This window comes from Ranitomeya variabilis, chromosome 6 (genome assembly GCF_051348905.1).
Source record: "Ranitomeya variabilis isolate aRanVar5 chromosome 6, aRanVar5.hap1, whole genome shotgun sequence".
Classification (NCBI taxonomy): Eukaryota; Metazoa; Chordata; class Amphibia; order Anura; family Dendrobatidae; genus Ranitomeya; species Ranitomeya variabilis.
In genome coordinates, this window is record NC_135237.1 from 559,355,408 (window position 1) to 559,376,861 (window position 21,454).

The 21,454-nt window shown below is 42.5% G+C and overlaps 1 protein-coding gene across 3 annotated transcripts in view; it reads left to right on the forward strand.

Annotated features, from left to right (window-relative positions):
* SLC45A4 (solute carrier family 45 member 4) overlaps positions 1-21,454 on the forward strand; it is a 114,178-nt gene that overhangs the window by 76,764 nt on the left and 15,960 nt on the right. For all 3 annotated transcript variants that reach the window (XM_077271316.1, XM_077271314.1, XM_077271315.1), the window contains exon 3: positions 17,922-18,110. In XM_077271316.1, the coding sequence (XP_077127431.1) occupies positions 17,922-18,110 (189 nt within the window). The remainder of the gene's footprint in view (positions 1-17,921; positions 18,111-21,454) is intronic.

Consider the following 21,454-nt stretch of genomic DNA (forward strand, 5'->3'; position numbering starts at 1 on the left):
GGGTTTGTTACAGCTTCACCCTGTCTCGACAATCATCTGGGAATGCAGCAGCCGCCATCTTTGTCTGTCTTGTTTCAGTGTCAGTTCACACTTCCTCATTTTATTTCACCTATGTTAAAAAAAAAAAAAAAAAAAAAAAAAAAGTTGTATATAGAAAACAATGCACTGATATATACTTTTTTTTTTTTTTTTTTTAAACCTAGAGTCATTTTTCACTTTTGTTTCTGTTGATGCGGCATGAAAAAAAAAATACGGTACTTAAGAGAATATTTTAGTAGAAAAAAAATGTTTGCGCATTTTAGCACACAAATGTTTAGGCAAAAAAAATTGTGGTTTTTTTTAACCATACTATCTACAATGGGGAAAATACAGTAAGTATTTGATAACTTGCCAATTTTGCAAGTTTTCTCACCTACAGAGAATAGATGTCTGTAATTTTTATCGTAGGTACACGTTACCTGTGAGAGACAGAATCTAAAAATAAAATCCAGAAAATCACATTGTAGAATTTATACATAATTAAAAAACTTGTCCCCTACTTGGACCCCTCCTGCTTATAGCGCACGCCTGTCCCCCCATAATATAATAAAGCCTCTCCTCCCCTCCCGTGCTGGCTCCGTTCCCATGGTGTCTGCGTTCTTTCTCCCAGGGCTCCCGCACTGTTGTGACACGTGACTCCAGCGCCCAATCAGCACCAGTGTCCACCGCCTCCTGTCAAAGCAGGAAGAGGAAGTCCGCGATCAGCTGCCGCCCAGAACTTCCTCTTGTCTGAAGGCGGGGACAGTGATGGTAGCGTTGATTGGCTGCCGGTTCCACAACAACCGCATGCGAGACCCGGGGAGAGCGAGTGCTGACACTGTGGGGCCGGCGCTGGCACGGGAGGTGAATGTCGGCTTTATATTATGGAGACCAAACATTTAGTTCAAAAGGGGGGTGGTTCTAGTATTGGGCAACCCCTTTAATTTTCATTTTCTTGCATGAAATAAGCATTTGATCACCGACCAACCAGCAAGAATTCTGACTCACAGACCTGTTGGTTTTCTGTGCGGGTGTGTGTCCACGGTCAGGTTTGCTTCAGGCTTTATGCAGGTAAAATCCTGACCAAAAATGCACCTGAGGTCACTGGCAGGTCCCCTGCGGTGTTCCTGCGTGTTTTGTAGCAACATGCTGCGTTCTTAAAAAACGCAACGCATGTGTGTTTTTGCGGGAAAAACGCATGCGTTTTTTAATGCACAGTGGAGACGGGATTTCATTAAATTCCCTCCACTATGCTGTAACATCTGGACGCTGCGGCTCAGTGCTGTGTCAAAAACGCAGCGTTTCCTGAACGTGGACACATACCCTAAGAAGCCTCCTACTCTGCGCTCATTACCTGTATGAACTCATTACCTGTCCACACAATCAATCACAGTCCAACCTCTCCACCATGGCCAAGACCAAAGAGCTGTCTAAGGATACCAAGGACAAAATTGTAGACTTGCACAAGGCTGGGATGGGCTACAGGACAATAGGCAAGCAGCTTGGGGAGAAGGGAACAACTGTTGGCACAATTATTAGAAAATGGAAGAAACACAAGATGACTGTCAATCTTCCCCAGTCGGGCTCCATGCAAGATCTCGCCTCGTGGGGTAAGGATGATTCTGAGAGAGAGATCAGGAATCAGGCCAGAACTACATGGGAGGACGTGGTCAATGACCTGAAGAGAGCTGGGAACACAGTCTCAAACATTACCGTTAAGAACATACTATACCGTCATGCATTACAATCCTGCAGGCTACGCACGGTCCCCCAGGTCACACCAGCACATGTCCAGGCTGGATTGCAGCTCGCCAATGAGCCTCTGGATGATCCAGAGGAGGCATGGGGAAGCTCATGTGGTCAAATGAGACCAAAATAGAACTTTTGGTATCAACTCCACTCACCATGTTTGGAGGATGAAGAAGGATGAGCACAACCCAAAGAACACCGTCCCTACCGTGAAGCATGGTGGGGGAAACATCATACTTTGGGGTGCTTTTCTGCAAGGGGGACAAGATGATTTCACTGTATTGAAGGAAGGATGGATGGGGTCATGTATTGTGAAATTTTGGCCAACAACGTCCATCCCTCAATAAGAGCAATGAAGATGTTGTGGCTGGGTCTTCTAGCATGACAATGACCTGAAACATACAGCCAGGGGAGCTAAGGAGAGGCTCCGTAAGAAGCATTTCAAGGTCCTAGAGTGGCCACCCAGGCTCCAGACCTGACCCCAATAGAAAATCTTTGGAGGGAGCTGAAACTCCCCAGCGACAGCCCCGAAACCTGAAAGATCTGGAGAAGATCTGTATGGAGGAGGGGGCCAAAATCCCTGCTGCAGTGTGCACAAACCTGGTCAAGAACCACAGGAAAAGTCTGACCTCTGCAACTGCAAACAAAGGTTTCTGTACCAATATTAAGTTTTGTTTTTCTATCGTATCAAATAATTAATTTGCATTTTATTGCAGGAAATATGTAAAAATCATACAATTGTGAGACCGAATCTAAAATAAAATCCAGAAAATCACAAAGTTGAAGTGGATAAAAATGACAGACCTCTCTTTGTAGGTGGGCTTGTACCATTGGGGTCTATGGGCAATGAATGCAAGTGTGGCATAAGCCTGGCAGTGGAAATGTAGTGTGCGGTAAGCCAGTAGGCGAGCACATCGCACCCAGACATTGCACCCAGACATTGCACCCAGACATCGCAGCGGCCTCTTGCTTTTAGTTAATTTAGTTGGAAAATGCAATGAATGTTGCTGAGATTCGGAGAGCACGCAGGGTTGTCGCTCTGCAATCCCACAACTCAATTACAGTAAAATTACTGTGACAAATGCGGTTTTCCGCCAACCGCTCCGCAGACACTTCGTTATTGCCTTATACAATGGATCTGCTGGGCCGGGCCTGTCTCAGTGTAAAGTGTGTGTGTGTGTGTGGGGGGGGGGTGTAACTGGCAACGAAAAAAATCATGGTCCCGGACCACCCACACAGAGGGCTGGGACCCCGACAAACATGGCCGGCCCCAGGTCCCGGACTATACAGCTCTGTAGCCCATGCATATTAAAGGGGCTATCTGTTCATTTGTCCCCAAAAATATAAAACCCCATATTCCACCAGTGACCCTTATTCTACAAAGACATGTTCAGCGGCTGTACCCCAGAAAAAGTGTAAACCGACTCTTGCAGCAGAGAGACCGATTACAAGAAGCGGGGGCGGGACTTTGTCTTTACAGGAAATAGGGGCGGGACTTTGTCTATACGAGAAGTGTGGGCGGGACTTTGTCTACGCGGGAGGTGGATCTTTGTCTATATAGGAAGTGGAAATGGGTCTTTGCCTATATCAGAAGTGTGGGCGGGTCTTTGTCTATGGGAAGTGTGGGCGGGTCTTTGTCTATGGGAAGTGTGGGCGGGTCTTTGTCTATACGGGAAGTGTGGGCGAGTCTTTGTCTATACGGGAAGTGTGGGCGGGTCTTTGTCTATGGGAAGTGTGGGCGGGTCTTTGTCTATACGGGAAGTGTGGGCGGGTCTTTGACTACGTGGGAACAGAGGCGGGTCTTTGTCTATAAAGAAAGTGGGTTTGTCTATATGGGGAGCGGGTCTTTGACTATATGGTAAGCTGGGGTGAGTCTCTGTCTATATGGGAAGTGGGGGTGGATCTCTATTAGAAATTGAGATGGGTCTTTGTCTATAAAGGTAGGGGGGCTGGTCTTTGTATTGGAGGTGGGTCTTTGTATTGGAAGCGGGGGCTGGTCTTTGTCTATATGTGAAGCTGGGGCAGGTCTGTGTCTATATTGGAAGAGGGGGTGGATCTCTATATTGGATGTGGAGATGGGTCTTTGCTATACAGGAAGGGGGCTGGTCTTTGCCTATATTGGAGGTGGGTCTTTGTCTATATTGGAAGCGGGGGTGGATCTCTATATTAGAAGTTAAGATGGGTCTTTGCTATACAGGAAGGGGGCTGGTCTTTGCCTATATTGGAGGTGGGTCTTTGTCTATATTGGAAGCGGGGGTGGATCTCTATATTGGATGTGGAGATGGGTCTTTGCTATACAGGAAGGGGGCTGGTCTTTGCCTCTGTTGGAGGTGGGTCTTTGTCTTTATGGCAAGCAGGGGCGGGTCTTTGTCCATATAGGAAGTGGTGACCGACCTTTGTCTCTGTACCAAGTGCAGGGCGGACCTTTCTCTGTGCAGTAAGCGGGGACGTGTCTTCATCTACAGGAAGTGGGGCGAGCCAGAGGGGTTCTGCTCTCTTCTCTGTCACACTACATACAATTAGAACGTTGGGGCAGGAATTCAGTTCAGGAAAAGAAAATGTGAGCGAAAGGAAGTTCCAGCACTTACAGTGCTGTCAGAATGCTGATAGACAGGAACCAACCACTGATAAAAAAAAGAGTAGATAAGTCACAGAACAGGAGAATTAGGATAGTTCCTGGACATATTGTACTGGCATCTGCACAAAAATCAGTTTTACCTTTTTGGCAAAAAGGACATCAAGACCGATAGTTTATTCCAGTGTGTTATTATAAAGCAGCTCTTAGCCTAGAAGAAAGCCAAGACCTGCAGTGTCCACCACCGGCTCCACCTTGGGTGACTCTCTGATCAGGACACATCACCGATTCCCCTGGAGAATTTGATTTTTGTAGGATGTGTTGTCAGATTTAGCAATTGTATTAACTCTTCATCTACTCTGGTCGGCTTCCCCTTTAAGGCTTAAAGGCGTTGTCTAGTTTTATGTGAATAAAGTTTAATCATTGATGAGAAGTTCTATAAATCACGTTATACTGTAATTTTCCATTACTCATCCTGTGCAGGGCCTCTGCTGTCAGTACCTGCCTTGTGCTGATACTGCTCACAGCTGGGAGTTTGCTACAATTGCATCCAGTCTGTGGGATAATGTCTCGCCTGTGCTGATGGTTTGTATCAAGTTTGCACGGTCAGTGAGCTGATACATTGTAGCAAACTGTCAGAAGTAATGAACCTGAGCAGTTTTTGACCCTTTGGAGATGAATAAGAATTGTTGCGTTTGCAGACAGCAAGCAGAGGTCTTGAAAAAGGAAGGAAAGAGTCGCAGAACTTTGTTTTAGTGAATCTCACCGGTGTGGTGCCTATTTTCGAGGGATCCCGGTAGGTGACGCGGTGTTCTAGGCTGTCACACTGTCACGGTTCCCCTCTGATTTTGCTTCTGTAGAGTCGCTGCTGGGATTGGCCCCCTGTGCTGACTTCATTAGAGAGGCGTGGATCGTTTCGCCCCCGGTCACGAGGATCTCTGTGGAAACTGACCAGCTGCATTTCTGACTCATTTCCAGGAGATTTAAGGGGGACAATGTCACCATGACGGACCTCCTTACATTACATCCATCCGATACCCTAATGGAGACCGACCTGAATTTGGCCTTTTTTATAGTGGTGAATGTAATCAGAATCCTGACAGTCCCCCAAAAAGGAGGAGGAGCATAAAAAAATCACTTCCTGGTTTTGTGCAGTCACATGGTGTGTCACATGACCTCTCTCAACCAATCAGTAGCCCTGAAAAAGATCACATGTCACATGTGTCACATGATCCTTTTCAGAACTGCGCACTGGCTGAGAGAAGTCATGTGGTACAGACCGAATTGTACAGAGCCACAAAGCGCTCTCTTTTCTGCCCGGTGTGGTATTCTGGGGGGGTCATTTTAGCCACGAGTATAACTTTCTGAAACCCTAATTAATAGATCTGTAGGAATCTATAGAAAGAATAGAAACTATATAAGAACAGCCACATTATGCAGGCAGGTGAGGAATTCAGGAAAGCGCATAACTGACCATTCCTAATACACCGGGATATGAGCCGCCACCGAAGAAAACGTCTCTGCTCACCTGGATTTACCGGGATTCGCCCTACTGTTCGCCCCTCTCCCTGTCCCCAAGTAATGGAGTGTTCAGCTGGAGGCTAAAAGTCGTATACACTCAGGTGTGGGGACTGAATACGTTCAGGGAGGATTATGGGGTGGGGTCAGGGGTGTTCAAAGAGGTCACAGTATACAATTATGGGGTGGGGTCTGGGGTCTGATATTTATTTAGGGGGTATAAATAAATATATTTAGGCATATAGTCAGGAGTCTGAAGGTGTTTGGGGAGTCTGTATTGGGTCAGGGGTGTTATATTATTATAGGGAGTCTGGTCTGGGGTATAAAGTTAATATAGGGGGCTGGTCTGGGGCTGGATGTTAACATAGGGGGCCGGTCTTGGGGGCCGGTATTAACATAGGGGGCTGGTCTGAGGTATGAAATTAATATAGGGGGCTGGTCTGGGGTTGGATGTTAACATAGGGGGCCAGTCTGAGGTATGAAATTATTATAGGGGGCTGGTCTGGGGTCGGATATTAACATAGGGGGCTGATCTGAGGTATGAAATTAATATAGGGGGCTGGTCTGGGGTCACGTATTAACATAGGGGGTCGGATATTAACATAGGGGGCTGTTCTGAGGTATGAAATTAATATAGGGGGCTGGTGTGGGGTCACATTAACATGGGCTGGTCTGGGGTCAGATATTGATTTGGAGAATCTGAGTATATTTAGGTAGTGTGGAGTTTGATATTGATTTTAGGGGTCTGATATTGATTTAGGGGGTCGAAATATATTTAGGTGTCTAGTCAGGAGACTACATATGTTTTGGGGTCATGGGTATATGGCTAGAGGTGTGATATTAATATAGATGTTATGATCTGGGGTCGAATATTTAATATAGGGGTCTGATATTGATTTAGGGGGTTTGAATATATTTGTGGTAATCTGATATTGAGTTAGGGATGAGATATTAATATTAGGGTCTGGTCTGGGGTCTGATAGTAATATAGGGGTCTGGTGTCTGCTATTGATTTAAGGGGTCTGAATATATTTAGGTGGTTCAGGGTTTGGTATTGATTTAGAGGTCTGGTCACGGGGTTGATATTAATTATTATTAGGGATCTGAATCTATTTAGGACAGCTGGTCCAGGGTTGGAAATTAATATAGAGGTCTAGTTTGTGGTTCTGATATTATTGGGGGTCTGATTATATTAAGGGGCTTTGATCTGGAAAATTAAATTAATATAGGGGTTCAGTCTGGGGTCGGCAATTATAGAGATCTGAAAATAATATAGAGGGTGTAAATATATGTTTTGGGGCATGTAGAAGCTGGTATTTAGGGGTCTGGTCTGAAGTTTAATTTAGGGGTACGGTCTGGGGTCTGACAGATTGTGGTCCCTAGTTCGTTATTAATTTACAGTTCTGACCTGAGGTCTGAAATATTGAATTCAAATTATGTTTTTTGGGATCTGATATTAAGCTAGGGTTCCGGTCTATTAATCTACCTGTAGACCCTCTCCCCGAGAGAAGGACTATCTCTCAGGGTCCCACCATCGCTCTCATCGGTAAAGGCAATTGCGGAATTGCCCTCCATGCGATTGTCCGCCTCTGACTGTCCAGCAATTCTCCTGTCTTCCAGGAATAGTGCGATGGCGATGCCCCCCGTGACCTCGCGTGCCCTCACACACAGTCAGCACTTCCTGTGAAACACGACCGGAGCGGCTCTCACTATTGTTAAACAATGTTTCATTGAAGGGGAAAAAAAAATAAAAATAAATAAATAAAAAAGGGAATTATTTACTATGAGCGGTGTCCTGTTTGTTTGGAAGTGGCTGGGAATTGCGAGTGCGGCCGAGTCTCAGTGGTCGCGGCGCAGACTTCTAGCAGTGGCCGTAGGAGGGGGTGAGACTTCAGACCAGGTAAACAGGATCAGAGGTGCCAGGGAACGGGTCACCAGATTTGTTTCCAGAGGAGTCTGATAAGTCCCGGAATAATAGCCGCTTCCTTGGGAATGTTGTCAACAAGATCTGCCATGGCGGCCGCTCACTTTGTTTGTTCCTGTTCCGGACTCGCGGTGGAAGGTGGCGGGCTACGAGCGCAGACCAGACTTGGCTTACAAGGTGAAAACAAGAAGTAGCTAAATCTTCACACACGGCCTCCATCCAGACGTCTCCGGGAGTGGAAACCACTCGTCCAGGAATCCTCAATGTCCGACGACGTGATACAATGTTACAATGTTGTTTGTTTTGATGCAGGATTCCAACTCCTCCTCCTTCCCCTCCGGTCCGAATTAATTTCTAGGAAAGCAGATTGATCGCCATCATGGCTGCCGTTACAGATTACACATGCCATACAAGTAACCTATAAAGCCATGAGAAAAACTAAGTACACCCTCCTTTGGATTCGATGGCTTTATGTATCAAGACATAATAAACATCAGAGCTTTACAAATTCTTAAAATTATTGAAATACAACAAATTGCACCGTGCCATTATTTTTTACCAAAAACTAGGACCAAGGCAGAAGCCAGGTGTAAAAAAATAAGTACACCCCTTAATCATAAGCAGCAATAAAGTGAAGTAATAGTTGGAGGAATTTCCATCTACTATTTTAACAGCGTTGATTCAGTTGATTTGTGTACAACAGGATCTCTTGAAGGCGGTCACCCAATCTTCATAAATGGGTATTGTCGGATAGTGCTTGTAAATACAAGCAATTTTGTAATTTACCGCTTATTCAAATTTTCCTCGGTTCTTGAGATATTAACGCTTTTGTTTTTAGAGCTCTCGTTGCCCTGGAGACCGACCACCGCTGTTACACAGCATAATGTGCTCAGTGACTACAAGGTCTTTCCTGTTGAGCTTGTAAGCACTGCTCTGAAGCTGAGAAGGAAGGGAAAGCGCAGTTGGCTACTAATCCCCACTAGCTTCAGATCAGTGCTTACAAGCCAAAAAAAAGCCGTATAATTTCTGCATCCAAAATGTATCAAGTGTGGATTGGTGTCAAGAGTGCGTATAATGAATGATGCAACTTCTGCCTGTAGTCACATACGGTTCCAGAGATTTGGGAATTTTTATTTATTGCTTATTTTTATAGCCTTTACAAAGAGGTCGTGTTCCACAGGATCCTCGGGGGCGTGTCTTTAGATTGCCACATAGTTATAAGGACCATAAAAAGTATCACTAAATAAAATGGCTCTTATGTCTGGATCAGAATGGCGGATTTGCAAAAAAAACTAAAACTGAGTATTGAGGAGAGCAGAGGGAATAAACCAAGAGCTGAAACTGCCCCTTTTGTTGCCGTTGATGCAGCTCAATCACGCCTCGGCAGCATTTGAATGTGGCTGAAGAGCGCGATAAGATGCTGTCGAGCGGTGATTGAGCAGCATCATAGAGAAGGAGGCCATATCCCTGCAACAGAGGGCAGAAATGACAAAAAAAAGCAGATTTTGGGGAGCATGGGGATTTTGACAAGGGAACTTGACAAGTCTTTAAGTAAACGAATCAAAGACTTCTCTGAAACGAGTAGGATGGCGATACGGACTCTGGAATTTTAATGTAAATTACATAAAACTGGACGTTTCTTAAGGATTTTTCTTTGCTGCTGGGATTTAATTTTACCTAGGGAAGTTTAATCCACCTGAGTCTCGGATGTCTGTGCCCAGGAGTCTCGGTGGTAAGCTGACTGATTCTTTTGTTTTCAGAAGTCTTGTGGTTTGTTTCAGACTTTAGCCATGCTGCCATGTTCTTTTTAGAAATAAGAAGCTTTCTCCTGGCAAAATCCTATAAAAAAATAAAAAAAAGCCAGACTTATTGAGTCTTTTTCTAATTGTACTGTCACAAACTTCAACATTTAACGTACTGAGGCCTTTAGAGTCTGAGCATTAGCTCTTGTTTTTGTTTTGAGCAATTTTTCCAAACATTGCCTGATCTGTAGGTGGGGTGAATTTGCTCAGATGTCCACTCCTGAAGAGATTAACAGCAGTGAAATCTGCAAGGTGAAATGCTGCAGGTTGAAGTGACATCTCTTTTTGTAGTGACATAAGTTTTTGCATGGTGACCTCTTTATATTGAGAGAGTTCTCATCTGTGTTGCCGGAATATTTACCCCTGATCCCTAGAACATCAGTCAGGAATATTTGGAGTAATCGTTCTGGCATTATGCGCTTATTGGGCGTCCATCTAGCTGCTAAAGGCCAACTGGGAACTATCGGAGAACCCCTTTAACATTATAGGGGCGCATTACTCATGAATTATCCTTCAAGAGTCCGTCTAGGTAACAGTTCCACTAAAATCAGTCTCGTCTCTATCATTGTGATATGCAGACCAAAACTTGCGCTGATCCTTAACCCCTCCGCCCATCATGTGACCGCGTCTTATGACAGAGCACCGAGATTTGCAGATCCTGAATATCTCACTTCTGCTATCCGCCCCACATTGTCAGCAGAGTTCATTGTCTTCTTGCCTCCAGGCTGCGAGTCTTACAGATGTCAGAGACAAAAACACATTCAGCTTTTTCCAACTTGTTTAACTATAAACATTAGAGATCAGAATCCATGGTCTTAGCTTTGTTAAAGGATGTGTTTCATTTTAGTTTTAACTAGATACTAAAGTTTGTAGCTTTAAAGGGGACCCATCACTTGCCATAAATATATAATTGTGTTCCTTGGTGTAAATGCCATTTTAGTTTTAACTAGATACTAAAGTTTGTAGCTTTAAAGGGGACCCATCACTTGCCATAAATATATAATTGTGTTCCTTGGTGTAAATGCCGCCTTTCTCCTGAATCCGGCGCTGTTTTTCTTTTTCTCCTGGGACTCACCGTTCCTGAGATATAGCCTCCTGTTTCTTGTGTATAATTTTAGACAATTGGGTGTGGTCCTCTGACCACGCCCACAGAGAAGAGCCGAGGACCACGCCCACTAGGATACAAAACTAGATTTCTATGCTGATAAAAGAGGCCATATCTCAGGAACAGAGAGGCGCAGGAACAAAAGAAAAACGACGCCAGATTCAGGAGAACATTGGGAATTCAACCAGGTAAGAAATAAAATATTTATGGCTAGTGTCAGGTCCGTCAAGTTTATTTTTACTATTTGTAAGTACTTTGTTTCAGTCTAAGCAAAAGTTATGCAACTTGTGGTTATAGAGTAATAACAATATAATTCTGATAAATTGCAAGATGCAGACAAATTTGTGATATGAGCGGGTCCGGAGGTGGAATGTTGTACCCGGACACATGGGAAAGTGATAGATACCACACGCGTTTTACAATCTATAGATAAAGCAAATATTTAGTTTATGGCTTCACTGTTTTTCCCAGGCCGGGATAATCCGCACAGTCCTTACCTTGAAATACCTCCTAGGACAGGTCATCGGGATTTACACAATGTGATGACATCCTACATAGCAAAGAGGTGACAGCAGCGGCAGCAATGGAGCAGTGAGCGAGTGCCGAGCTGCAGCTGATCAGTACATTCTCCGGGCTCATTCATCTATCGCTGCCCGCGTTCATTCACCCCAGTAACAATGGACCGGGCTTTTTATATTCATCCTTTCTACGGCTAAATAAATCAAAGATGATCCAGCCGCTGTTTATGTAGAATTTCCTGGAAGCCGCACACAATCGGGGGCCTCATTCCAGCGTAGGATGTGGAGCTCTGCTTATTGACAACAGGTTTAGTGCATTGTCCATGTGAATGAGCGGCCGGCTTATCCAGAGAATGGCCTCCCGCAGGGAGATCGCTGTCACTGGCCTCTACACCATCGCCTGCCACGTGCCGATGTCACCGTGTGACACCGCCGAGAAACGGACTCAAAACACAAAGCGGCATTCCATTCACTGAATGCGAAAAATCTGCACGGAGAGGGTTATTTACTGTACCCCGCGTATATGCGGAGGGGAAATATGGCACAAAATTCTGTATTTTTAAAGGGATGTTCCAGTCTATTACTGCATTAATATTAACTCTGTATACTAGTATTGAATTACCATAATACTGCCCCCTATGTACAAGAATATAACTACTGTAATACTGCCTCTATGTACTAAAATATAACTACTATAATACTGCCCCTATGTACAAGAATATAACTACTATAATACTGCCTCTATGTACAAGAATATAACTACTATAATACTGCTCCTATGTACAAGAATATAACTACTATAATACTGCTCCTATGTACAAGAATATAACTACTATAATACTGCCCCTATGTACAAGAATATAACTACTATAATACTGCCCTCTATGTACAAGAATATAACTACTATAATACTGCCTCTATGTACAGGAATATAACTACTATAATACTGCTCCTATGTACAAGAATATAACTACTATAATACTGCTCCAATGTACAAGAATATAACTACTATAATACTGCTCCAATGTACAAGAATATAACTACTATAATACTGCCTCTATGTACAGGAATATAACTACTATAATACTGCCCTCTATGTACAAGAATATAACTACTATAATACTGCCTCTATGTACAAGAATATAACTACTATAATACTGCCTCTATGTACAGGAATATAACTACTATAATACTGCCTCTATGTACAAGAATATAACTACTATAATACTGCCCCCTATGTACACGAATATAACTGCTATAATACTGCTCCTATGTACAAGAATATAACTACTCTAATACTGCTCCTATGTACAAGAATATAACTACTATAATACTGCCCCTATGTACAAGAATATAACTACTTTAATACTGCCCCCTATGTACAAGAATATACAGTTAGGTCCATATATATTTGGACACAGACAACATTTTTCTTATTTTGGTTATAGAGATTACCACAATGAATTTTAAACAAAACAATTCAGATGCAGTTGAAGTTCAGACTTTCAGCTTTCATTTGAGGGTATCCACATTAAAATTGGATGAAGGGTTTAGGAGTTTCAGCTCCTTAACATGTGCCACCCTGTTTTTAAAGGGACCAAAAGTAATTGGACAGATTCAATAATTTTTAAATAAAATGTTCATTTCTAGTACTTGGTTGAAAACCCTTTGTTGGCAATGACTGCCTGAAGTCTTGAACTCATGGACATCACCAGACGCTGTGTTTCCTCCTTTTTGATGCTCTGCCAGGCCTTCACTGCGGTGGTTTTCAGTTGCTGTTTGTTTGTGGCCTTTCTGTCTGAAGTTTAGTCTTTAACAAGTGAAATGCTGCTCAATTGGGTTGAGATCAGGTGACTGACTTGGCCATTCAGGAATATTCCACTTCTTTGCTGTAATAAACTCCTGGGTTGCTTTGGCTTTATGTTTTGGGTCATTGTCCATCTGTAGGATGAAACGACGACCAATCAGTTTGGCTGCATTTGGCTGGATCTGAGCACACAGTATGGCGGCTCTGAAGACCTCAGAATTCATTTGGCTGCTTCTGTCCTGTGTCACATCATCAATAAACACTAGTGACCCAGTGCCACTGGCAGCCATGCATGCCCAAGCCCTCACACTGCCTCCGCCGTGTTTTACAGATGATGTGGTATGCTTTGGATCATGAGCTGTACCGCGCCTTCTCCATACTTTTCTCTTTCCATCATTCTGGTAGAGGTTGATCTTGTTTTCATCTGTCCAAAGAATGTTCTTCCAGAACTGTGCTGGCTTTTTTAGATGTTTTTAGCCTTTTTCTTCTTGATGCTTATGAGTGGCTGCACCGTGCAGTGAACCCTCTGTAGTTACTTTCATGCAGTCTTCTCTTTATGGTAGATTTGGATATTGATACGCCGACCTCCTGGAGAGTGTTGGTCACTTGGTTGGCTGTTGTGAAGGGGTTTCTCTTCACCATGGAGATTATTCTGCGATCATCCACCACTGTTGTCTTCCGTGGGCACCCAGGTCTGTTTGCATTGATGAGTTCACCAGCGCTTTCTTTCTTTCTCAGGCTGTACCAAACTCTAGATTTTGCCACTCCTAATATTGTAGCAATTTCTCGGATGTTTTTTTTTCTGTTTTCGCAGCTTAAGGATGGCTTGTTTCACCTGCACGGAGAGCTCCTTTACCGCATGTTTACTTCATAGGAAAACCTTCCAAATGCAAGCACCACACCTCAAATCAACTCCAGGCCTTTTATCTGCTTAATTGAGAATGACCTAACGAAGGGATTGCCCACACCTGTCCATGACATAGCCTTGGAGTCAATTGTCCAATTACTTTTGGTCCCTTTAAAAACAGGGTGGCACATGTTAAGGAGCTGAAACTCCTAAACCCTTCATCCAATTTTAATGTGGATACCCTCAAATGAAAGCTGAAAGTCTGAACTTCAACTGCATCTGAATTGTTTTGTTTAAAATTCATTGTGGTAATGTCTATAACCAAAATTAGAAAAATGTTGTCTCTGTCCAAATATATATGGACCTAACTGTAACTACTTTAATACGGCTCCTATGTACAAGAATGTAACTACTATAATACTGCCCCCTATGTACAAGAATATAACTACTATAATACTGCCCCTATGTACAAGAATATAACTACTATAATACTGCCCCTATGTACAAGAATATAACTACTATAATACTGCCCCTATGTACAAGAATATAACTACTATAATACTGCCCCTATGTACAAGAATATAACTACTATAATACTGCTCCTATGTACAAGAATATAACTACTATAATACTGCTCCTATGTACAAGAATATAACTACTATAATACTGCCCCCTATGTACAAGAATATAACTACTATAATACTGCCCCCTATGTACAAGAATATAACTACTATAATACTGCCCCCTATGTACAAGAATATAACTACTATAATACTGCCCATATGTACAAGAATATAACTACTATAATACGGCTCCTATGTACAAGAATATAACTACTATAATACTGCTCCTATGTACAAGAATATAACTACTATAATACTGCCCCCTATGTACAAGAATATAACTACTGTAATACTGCCCCTATATACAAGAATATAACTACTATAATACTGCCCCTATATACAAGAATATAACTACTATAATACTGCTCCTATATACAAGAATATATCTACTATAATACTGCTCCTATGTACAAGAATATATCTACTATAATACTGCTCCTATGTACAAGAATATAACTACTTTAATACGGCTCCTATGTACAAGAATATAACTACTATAATACTGCCCCCTATGTACAAGAATATAACTACTATAATACGGATCCTATGTACAAGAATATAACTACTATAATACTGCCTCTATGTACAAGAATATAACTACTATACTACTGCCTCCTATGTACAAGAATTTAATTACTATAATACTGCCCCTATGTACAAGAATATAACTACTATAATACTGCTGCTATGTACAAGAATATAACTACTATAATACTGCCCCCTATGTACAAGAATATAACTACTATAATACTGCTCCTATGTACAAGAATATAACTACTATAATACTGCCCCTATATACAAGAATATAACTACTATAATACTGCTCCTATGTACAGGAATATAACTACTATAATACTGCTCCCTATGTACAAGAATATAACTACTATAATACTGCCCCCTATGTACAAGAATATAACTACTTTAATACGGCTCCTATGTACAAGAATATAACTACTATAATACTGCCCCTATATACAAGAATATAACTACTATAATACTGCTCCTATGTACAGGAATATACCTACTATAATACTGCTCCTATGTACAAGAATATAACTACTATAATACTGCTCCTATGTACAGGAATATAACTACTATAATACTGCCCCCTATGTACAAGAATATAACTACTATAATACTGCCCCTATGTACAAGAATATAACTACTATAATACTGCCCCCTATGTGCAAGAATATAACTACTATAATACTGCCCCTATGTACAAGAATATAACTACTATAATACTGCTCCTATGTACAAGAATATAACTACTATAATACTGCTCCTATGTACAAGAATATAACTACTATAATACTGCCCCCTATGTACAAGAATATAACTACTAAAATACTGCTCCTATGTACAAGAATATAACTACTTTAATACGGCTCCAATGTACAAGAATATAACTACTATAATACTGCCCCTATATACAAGAATATAACTACTAAAATACTGCCCCCTATGTACAAGAATATAACTACTAAAATACTGCCCCCTATGTACAAGAATATAACTACTATAATACTGCTCCTATGTACAAGAATATAACTACTATAATACTGCCCCTATATACAAGAATATAACTACTATAATACTGCTCCTATGTACAGGAATATACCTACTATAATACTGCTCCTATGTACAAGAATATAACTACTATAATACTGCTCCTATGTACAGGAATATAACTACTATAATACTGCCCCCTATGTACAAGAATATAACTACTATAATACTGCCCCTATGTACAAGAATATAACTACTATAATACTGCTCCTATGTACAAGAATATAACTACTATAATACTGCTCCTATGTACAAGAATATAACTACTATAATACTGCCCCCTATGTACAAGAATATAACTACTAAAATACTGCTCCTATGTACAAGAATATAACTACTTTAATACGGCTCCTATGTACAAGAATATAACTACTATAATACTGCCCCCTATGTACAAGAATATAACTACTTTAATACGGCTCCTATGTACAAGAATATAACTACTATAATACTGCCCCCTATGTACAAGAATATAACTACTATAATACTGCTCCTATGTACAAGAATATAACTACTATAATACTGCCCCTATATACAAGAATATAACTACTATAATACTGCTCCTATGTACAGGAATATACCTACTATAATACTGCTCCTATGTACAAGAATATAACTACTATAATACTGCTCCTATGTACAAGAATATAACTACTATAATACTGCCCCCTATGTACAAGAATATAACTACTATAATACTGCTCCTATGTACAGGAATATAACTACTATAATACTGCCGCTATGTACAAGAATATAACTACTATAATACTGCCCCTATGTACAAGAATATAACTACTATAATACTGCCCCCTATGTGCAAGAATATAACTACTATAATACTGCCCCTATGTACAAGAATATAACTACTATAATACTGCTCCTATGTACAAGAATATAACTACTATAATACTGCCCCTATGTACAAGAATATAACTACTATAATACTGCTCCTATGTACAAGAATATAACTACTAAAATACTGCTCCTATGTACAAGAATATAACTACTTTAATACGGCTCCTATGTACAAGAATATAACTACTATAATACTGCCCCTATGTACAAGAATATAACTACTATAATACTGCTCCTATGTACAAGAATATAACTACTAAAATACTGCTCCTATGTACAAGAATATAACTACTTTAATACGGCTCCTATGTACAAGAATATAACTACTATAATACTGCCCCTATGTACAAGAATATAACTACTATAATACTGCCCCTATGTACAAGAATATAACTACTATAATACTGCTCCTATGTACAAGAATATAACTACTAAAATACTGCTCCTATGTACAAGAATATAACTACTTTAATACGGCTCCTATGTACAAGAATATAACTACTATAATACTGCCCCTATGTACAAGAATATAACTACTATAATACTGCCCCCTATGTGCAAGAATATAACTACTATAATACTGCTCCTATGTACAGGAATATAACTACTATAATACTGCCCCTATGTACAAGAATATAACTACTATAATACTGCCCCTATATACAAGAATATAACTAATAATAAAGACTCTAATTGTTCGGTAATATTACCCCAGTAACCTGTCTGTCAGATATCAGTTTGGCAGTAATAATATTTTTTTCTAATTTTCGAGGAACAACTTCTTTAAGCTGTGACTATATATGTTGGGGGCTAACTCCCCCTTTATACTACATGAAATGTTAGATCTGACCATCTTCGCTGTTGAATTTATCTTCACTGTAGGTGCACAGCGGCTCCTTTATTTAAGAATTATGATTGATACATGTGTAAATTACTTGAAATAAATGAATGAACTAAAACCCGTCTCCCAGCCTCTCGCCCTCTGACTGGTTGTGTCCTTGTTTTTCCCAGGTCTTCCTGAACAGTACTACAGCCTGACGTGGTTCCTGAGCCCCATCCTCGGTTTAATATTTACTCCTCTCATTGGTTCAGCCAGTGACCGCTGTACACTTCGATGGGGCCGCCGGCGGCCCTTCATCCTCGGCCTCTGTGTCGGGGTTCTGCTGGGTGTTGCACTTTTCCTCAATGGCTCTGTGATTGGTAAGAAACAAGCCCTCAATGTTTTGCAAATTATTGTTTATGTTGAGTATATTCCTTTAAATGATAAAGTTCTGATTATTTTCAGCCCCAACTAGAGGGATCATAAAAGATGGATTTATTATTAAATGGGAGTATGTATAAAATCTGTGATATTCCCCTAGTGGTGGCTGCAGACAGGATCTTATCATGTATCCGTATATACAGGGAGCTCCCCCTATTGGTGGCTGCAGACAGGATCTTATCATGTATCTCTGTATACAGGGAGCTCCCCCTAGTGGTGACTGCAGACAGGATCTTATCATGTATCTCTGTATACAGGGAGCTCCCCCTAGTGGTGACTGCAGAGAGAATCTTATTCTGTACCTCTGTTTACAGGGAGCTCCCCCTAGTGGTGGCTGCAGACAGGATCTTATCATGTATCTCTGTATACAGGGAGCTCCCCCTAGTGGTGACTGCAGACAGGATCTTATCATGTATCTCTGTATACAGGGAGCTCCCCCTAGTGGTGGCTGCAGACAGGATCTTATCATGTATCTCTGTATACAGGGAGCTCCCCCTAGTGGTGGCTGCAGACAGGTCCTTATCATGTAGCTCTGTATACAGGGAGCTCCCCCTAGAGGTGGCTGCAGACAGAATCTTATCATGTATCTCTGTATACAGGGACCTCTCCCTAGTGGTGGCTGCAGACAGGATCTTATCATGTATCTCTGTATACAGGGAGCTCCCCCTAGTGGTGGCTGCAGACAGGATCTTATCATGTATCTGTATACAGGGAGCTCCCCCTAGTGGTGACTGCAGACAGGATCTTATCATGTATCTCTGTATACAGGGATCTCTCCCTAGTGGTGACTGCAGACAGGATCTTATCATGTATCTCTGTATACAGGGAGCTCCCCCTAGTGGTGGCTGCAGACAGGATCTTATCATGTATCTCTGTATACAGGGAGCTCCTCCTAGTGGTGGCTGCAGACAGGATCTTATCATGTATCTCTGTATACAGGGAGCTCCCCCTAGTGGTGACTGCAGACAGGATCTTATCATGTATCTCTGTATACAGGGATCTCTCCCTAGTGGTGACTGCAGACAGGATCTTATCATGTATCTCTGTATACAGGGAGCTCCCCCTAGTGGTGGCTGCAGACAGGATCTTATCATGTATCTCTGTATACAGGGAGCTCCCCCTAGTGGTGGCTGCAGACAGGATCTTATCATGTATCTCTGTATACAGGGAGCTCCCCCTAGTGGTGGCTGCAGGCAGAATCTTATCCTGTATCTCTGTATACAGGGAGCTCCCCCTAGTTGTGGCTGCAGACAGGATCTTACCATGTATCTCTGTATACAGGGAGCTCCCCCTAGTGGTGACTGGAGACAGGATCTTATCATGTATCTCTGTATACAGGGAGCTCCCCCTAGTGGTGGCTGCAGACAGGATCTTATCATGTATCTCTGCATACAGGGAGCTCCCCCTAGTGGTGGCTGCAGACAGGATTTTATCATGTATCTCTGTATACAGGGAGCTCCCCCTAGTGGTGGCTGCAGACAGGATCTTATCATGTATCTCTGTATAGAGAGAGCTCCCCCTAGTGGTGACTGCAGAAAGGATCTTATCATGTATCTCTGTATACAGGGAGCTCCCCCAAGTGGTGGCTGCAGACAGGATCTTATCATGTATCTCTGTATACAGGGAGCTCCCCCTAGTGGTGGCTGCAGACAGGATCTTATCATGTATCTCTGTATACAGGAAGCTCCCCCTAGTGGTGACTGCAGACAGGATCTTATCATGTATCTCTGTATACAGGGAGCTCCCCCTAGTGGTGGCTGCAGACAGGATCTTATCATGTATCTCTGTATACAGGAAGCTCCCCCTAGTGGTGACTGCAGACAGGATCTTATCATGTATCTCTGTATACAGGGAGCTCCCCCTAGTGGTGACTGCAGACAGGATCTTATCATGTATCTCTTTTTACAGGGAGCTCCCCCTAGTGGTGGCTGCAGACAGGTCCTTATCATGTAGCTCTGTATACAGGGAGCTCCCCCTAGAGGTGGCTGCAGACAGAATCTTATCATGTATCTCTGTATACAGGGAGCTCCCCCTAGTGGTGGCTGCAGACAGGATCTTATCATGTATCTCTGTATACAGGGACCTCTCCCTAGTGGTGGCTGCAGACAGGATCTTATCATGTATCTCTGTATACAGGGAGCTCCCCCTAGTGGTGACTGCAGAAAGGATCTTATCATGTATCTCTGTATAGAGAGAGCTCCCCCTAGTGGTGACTGCAGAAAGGATCTTATCATGTATCTCTGTATACAGGGAGCTCCCCCAAGTGGTGGCTGCAGACAGGATCTTATCATGTATCTCTGTATACAGGAAGCTCCCCCTAGTGGTGACTGCAGACAGGATCTTATCATGTATCTCTGTATACAGGGAGCTCCCCCTAGTGGTGACTGCAGACAGGATCTTATCATGTATCTCTGTATACAGGGAGCTCCCCCTAGTGGTGACTGCACACAGGATCTTATCATGTATCTCTGTATACAGGGAGCTCCCCCTAGTGGTGACTGCAGACAGGATCTTATCATGTAGCTCTGTATACAGGGAGCTCCCCCTAGTGGAGGCAGCAGAATCTTATCATGTATCTCTTTTTACAGGGAGCTCCCCCTAGTGGTGGCTGCAGACAGGTCCTTATCATGTAGCTCTGTATACAGGGAGCTCCCCCTAGAGGTGGCTGCAGACAGAATCTTATCATGTATCTCTGTATACAGGGAGCTCCCCCTAGTGGTGACTGCAGACAGGATCTTATCATGTATCTCTGTATACAGGGAGCTCCCCCTAGTGGTGACTGCAGACAGGATCTTATCATGTATCTCTGTATACAGGGAGCTCCCCCTAGTGGTGGCCGCGGACAGGATCTTATCATGTATCTCTGTATACAGGGTGCTCCCCCTAGTGGTGACTGCAGACAGGATCCTATCATATATCTGTATACAGGGAGCTCCCCCTAGTGGTGGCTGCAGACAGAATCTTATCATGTATCTCTGTATACAGGGAGCTCCCTCTAGTGATGGCTGCAGACAGAATCTTATGATGTATCTCTGTATACAGGGAGCTCCCCCTAGTGGTGACTGCAGATAGGATCTTATCATGTATCTCTGTATACAGGGAGCTCCCCCTAGTGGTGGCTGCAGACAGGATCTTATCATGTATCTCTGTATACAGGGAGCTCCCCCTAGTGGTGGCTGCAGACAGAATCTTATCATGTAGCTCTGTATACAGGGAGCTCCCCCTAGTGGTGACTGCAGACAGGATCTTATCATGTAGCTCTGTATACAGGGAGCTCCCCCCT